We start from the raw sequence: 4970 nt of genomic DNA on the forward strand, positions 1-4970 counted from the left end.
GGCTACGACATGAATCAATGAAACATGAATCAGTGAATGTTTTTATTTATTTTTTATTTGTTTCTTCTAAAAAAAACATTAATATTTTATCTGACATGAACTGTAGCCACAATGCCACTTGTAAAAGCTTTAAATATTTTTAATATATTAAATAATCCTGGAAAAAATAGAATAGCATAAAAAACAAACAAATATAAAGGTAGAAACTCCTGGCTCAACTGTAAACAAAAAATACCCAACTGCATATGCACTAGTTCAACATGCTGCATTAACAAAATAATATAAAAATAGAGGAAATTTATTTTAAAAAATAGACTTCTATTGGAAAAAACACTTCTATATACATTTATTTTAATATGTATTGCTAACTTGCATCACCTGTCTTTCTTTTGTAGTTTTTCATTACAGTTACAAGATACTTGGCAAAGTTTCTTCACACAAATACGCAAACTCGTGCAACGTAAACTCACATACTAAAGGGCCGTTCACACAGAACGCATCTTTGCATCTAAAAACGCAAGACACAGTGCTCAGGAATGGTTTTAAAGGTCCACTGAAGTGCTTTGAAATGTGCAGTGTTATTCAATGTGTTGACGTCATTTTAACTGATACAGGAAGACAGGGCGGGACATATAAAGTAGCCCCGCCCCCTTTTTTAAATAGCCAATAGCGTTCATTTATATCACAGCTTGGGCTAGAGCCATTGAGCTTGGTAAAGCCGCATTTAACAGTGTATGACAGCCACAATCTCATCCATATTGCTATAAAATATAACATTCTGTGTAGAATTCAAATGGGTCCGATATGTTTTATGGTCTGCACCGACTCGCACATGTGATCCGCTCCGTGCTATCGTTTAGTTTCAGACGGTTAGCGTGAAACAGCGCGAAACCAGGCTTTTTTTGCCCCAATGGAAAGCATATTTACACCTGAATCCTTCCCTATCTCCATTCACCATACAGAAAATACTAAATCTTTGAATAAGTGACCGATTTCAGCTTCACAGCTTCAGCGTCTATTTATAGGCGGTGGTATGCTTCAGATTTTAGCGTTTGATTGGACAGAAAGTCTGATGGGAAGCTGAAGTACAGGGTAATGTAAGGTGGCCGAGAAGTGCAAAGCAGATCACAATTCTGAAAACAAAATAACAAATTACAAACGCAAATGCAAGTCTAAAAAACAAAATAACAATTCAGAAAGCACAACAACAATTCAGAAAACATTATAACAAGTCAGAATTGTCGATCGCGTCAAAAAGCCAAGGTCACGCACTTATCCATCTGCACCACTGGAGCTGATGATTTACAGCCACTTTTAACTAAATGTAAATAGACACTCCGTATTTTTTATTCCATAGTAAGGGCAATTCATACAATACATTTAAACTGAGCTACTTTAATACCATCTCCGAACTTTCTACCACGACTCTGCTGTTCTTCGGCTGGTTCTTCCCTGTATACGTTGATTGACAGATGTCTCGTCCAGTCAGCAGTGAGTAATCCCAAACCAATGGCGCTGTCTCAAACTATACCTACCTCTTCCGGTTTGTCTGATTTGTCGTTGTGTTTTCTGACTTGTTAATTTGTTTTCGGATTTGTCATTGTGTTTTCTGACTTGTAAATTTGTTTTCGAATTTGTCATTGTGTTTTCTGACTTGTTATAATGTTTTCTGAATTGTTGTTGTGCTTTCTGAATTGTTATTTTGTTTTTTAGACTTGCATTTGCGTTTGTAATTTGTTATTTTGTTTTCAGAATTGTGATCTGCTTTGCACTTCTCGGCCACCGTAGTAATGTCATCAAAAGCGTTGATCCATATTGGCGGAAGTGACGGACTGCAAGTTTTGAATGCTTATATCTTGTAAATGCGAATTTTGTCATTGTTTTGGAGCACACTAGCTATAGAGATAACGTTAAGGCTAACATATTCATACTAAAAGCCAAAACATTTTTTGATTTCATGGGAACTTTAAAAAACACAGCGCAGAATTCCTCCTCTGCCATGTTCCGTCAAATAAAACACTTGCCATGCCAACTTGCTACTGTAAACAAAACCTCGACACGCTTGCCCCGCCTCCAGGGTCTTCTGATTGGTCCACTGTTTTGGAACTGACATTGATGAGCAGCGCTGTGTGTAAAAGTTGAAACTTGACACAGTGTCTTAAAAATGCAGTGCTCAATGGTCGTACGCAACTGTCTAGCGTGTTTACATAGAAAACAATGGAAAAGTAGCACATTGGAGTGGAAAAACGCATTCTGTGTGAACAGCCCCTATGCTGAAAAAAAAGATTAATTGACTTTACAAATTTTTTTTAAGTGGTTGCAATCAATTCATTTTAGCTACATTTAAATAAACAAATTTAGTTGACTAACATACAAGTTTTTTTTTTATTTTTTTTTTTTAAATGTAGCTAAAATAAATTGTTTGCAACCACTATACCTTAAAAAATGTAGTATCTTTTTTCAGTGTAAGTGTGCATTCTTGTGTTTCTTGCAGCACACTTGAGTCGTGTTATCAATACACACACTTCATAACGAGTTCATGTACTTGTGTAGAATGTTTCTGTGGTCAAAGAGATCTCAAAGCACCGTCAGCTCTTGGCTCTTCCGCCGCTTCGCTGGAGGCATTTGGTAGTGCATGTGTTTCCAGAAGCTTCTGTTCCCCCGATCACTGGCGTTCTGCCTCCATTTGAGGATGCCTTTGGTGCGGCTGATGTAACGCAAAGATTCGGGCAGCAGAGCCTCTTCAACCCCGTCCTCCACCTGCACCAGGATGACTTTCAGACCCTGCTTCACTAAAGCGTCATAGAGACCCACCCGCTGCTCGTAAGCGGCCCATATTTGGTCAGAGGACGTGTTCGTTGCTTTCAGATGCACATCACGGTCTGATATGGGGAGTTTATCTGGTAAAAGGCTCTTGGTGGCGTCGGTTTGAGGCGACACACAGCTCTGTGATGTAAGAACAATGATCAGCCTTCTGCTTCGGCTCATTCTGTCAGCAATGACTTCGTGCACCGCTGAAAAAGAGAGGTGATTAATGTCAAACGCTTGTTTTTAAGTATGAGTGTGCTACAATAAACAGTCAAGGAAATATTTAGGCCTGAAGATTCAGGTATTTGAATTGCATTTAAAATTTCCATCCGTTTGGATTAGACCAGGGTAATTATTATAGTTAACTAAAACTGAAACTTAATTTATTAACTTAAAATTAAAAACATTTTTTTTTTTATATACAGTCAAACCATAAATTATTCAGACACCAGATATAATTTTTTATATTTTGTTACTAGTGGGTGCAGGACACTATAATTCATTTAAGTAAGTGAGGATAGCAAAATACAGTAAACTGTGACATACCCAAAAATTCTTCATACAGTGGACTAACAGTAAAATTAATAAAAATTTGGGACCAAAAATTTGATTTGACACTTTGACCTCAAAGTCATCTGACATTATCAAGATGAATTTGTTTTGACAGTTTAACTCTTGTCATATTTTATTACCATTTTCTAAACTATAGCGAATAAACTGTGATAATGTGAGAAATGTTGAAGGTGTCTGAATATTTTTGAAACAAAAAAATACTAAAAATGAAAAAAAAAAAAAAAAAAATTACTAAAACTTTCAAACTACAAAAAACGGATTCTAAATATGAATAAAAATGATAAGAGTATCTCAAAGATATTAAACTAACACTGGATTACAGAATTTTAATAAACTAATTAATTATGATGCATATTTATCAAACATAGATGTAATATTTCTGCATTCGAAATCATGGTTATTATTAACAATTTGCATCTATTTGATTTTATTTAAATAATCATATTTTCAAAATGCATTTACTCAAATTGCTTAAACTCATAAATCTGTTCACTATGGAAAAAAAACATTTATTCAGTTAAAAAGTATGAAAATATGGCTAGTTGCGAAAAACTAATTAGTTCAAATGTATGAGATTGAAACAAATGGGTTTTATTGATATAAATATATAAAGCTGGTTATTTTGTATTTAAAATGCATTCAGTTTATTACTATTAGTTTTATTTACTATTACAGAAACCATTTTCATTTCTGCATGACTGGCAAATTTGCATCACATTACGTTTATTAGTTTGTTTATGTTAAAACTGTGCAATACAAATGCATAGACATTTTATATGCAGTTCAAATAGATAAATCTTAATCTAAATGTATATATTTTTGGAGAGTTATGCTGCACAGACAATATAAAATCTTTAAAATTAAGATTTTTCAGTGATTTAATTCAAACATGCCTTGATTTGTTGAACAGGTTTTTACTTTGTGTCATTAGAGCTGTGTTAGTGTGATCATGTGACAGGATGTTTACCTTCCCCAGGAAGTTCATCACGACCACTGATAAAGAGTTTGTAACCGTAAAGATCCTCCAGCACCGCAGGAAGGAAATCCAATGCAAATGTCACTGCAGAAGTTGAGCCGTGCTGATCACCATGAAGGTAACTCACATACGCATCGTACGACTTGCCATCTTAAATAAAGCAAGAGAATAATCGACACTTACAAAAATAAAATTACAGTAAAATCTAACAATACAAATATAACAATAATTTTTAATTAAATAAAAAGTAAACATAAAAATAAAATATGTATAATTATTTTATATGATCATGAAAATAAATAGTGATAATCAAGCAGTGCTATGCTGTTGTTGTCACCTCTTGATTGTGCACTGCTTTTTTTTTATTTTTTTTATTTTAAGGTAAAATTTGACTTGGACATGTTTAGGCAACGTTTCCCAGCTTTGATAAATATGTGTAATTGGTTTGTTGACAAAATCATCACATGGTTGAATTACAGTGAATAGCTGTAATCATAAAATCATGCAATTCATGCAGGTTTGCATAATCTTTTTTTTAATGTGATGATTTTGTAAAGAATTACAAATATTCATTAAAGCTGGGAAACATTGCCCAAACATGTCCAAGTCATAT

General features: G+C 34.1%; 1 protein-coding gene across 1 annotated transcript in view; it reads right to left on the minus strand.

Moving 5' to 3' along the window:
* Positions 1-2413: 2413 nt before the first annotated feature.
* Positions 2414-4970, minus strand: part of LOC107687390 (interleukin-1 receptor type 1-like) — a gene marked incomplete at its 5' end in the record, with an annotated part of 3698 nt that continues 1141 nt past the window's right edge. The window contains 2 exons of the mRNA XM_016484685.1: positions 2414-3014; positions 4349-4507. Of these exons, the coding sequence (XP_016340171.1) occupies positions 2578-3014; positions 4349-4507 (596 nt within the window). The remainder of the gene's footprint in view (positions 3015-4348; positions 4508-4970) is intronic.

Source organism: Sinocyclocheilus anshuiensis, unplaced genomic scaffold (genome assembly GCF_001515605.1).
Source record: "Sinocyclocheilus anshuiensis isolate Anshui unplaced genomic scaffold, SAMN03320099.WGS_v1.1 scaffold5000, whole genome shotgun sequence".
Classification (NCBI taxonomy): Eukaryota; Metazoa; Chordata; class Actinopteri; order Cypriniformes; family Cyprinidae; genus Sinocyclocheilus; species Sinocyclocheilus anshuiensis.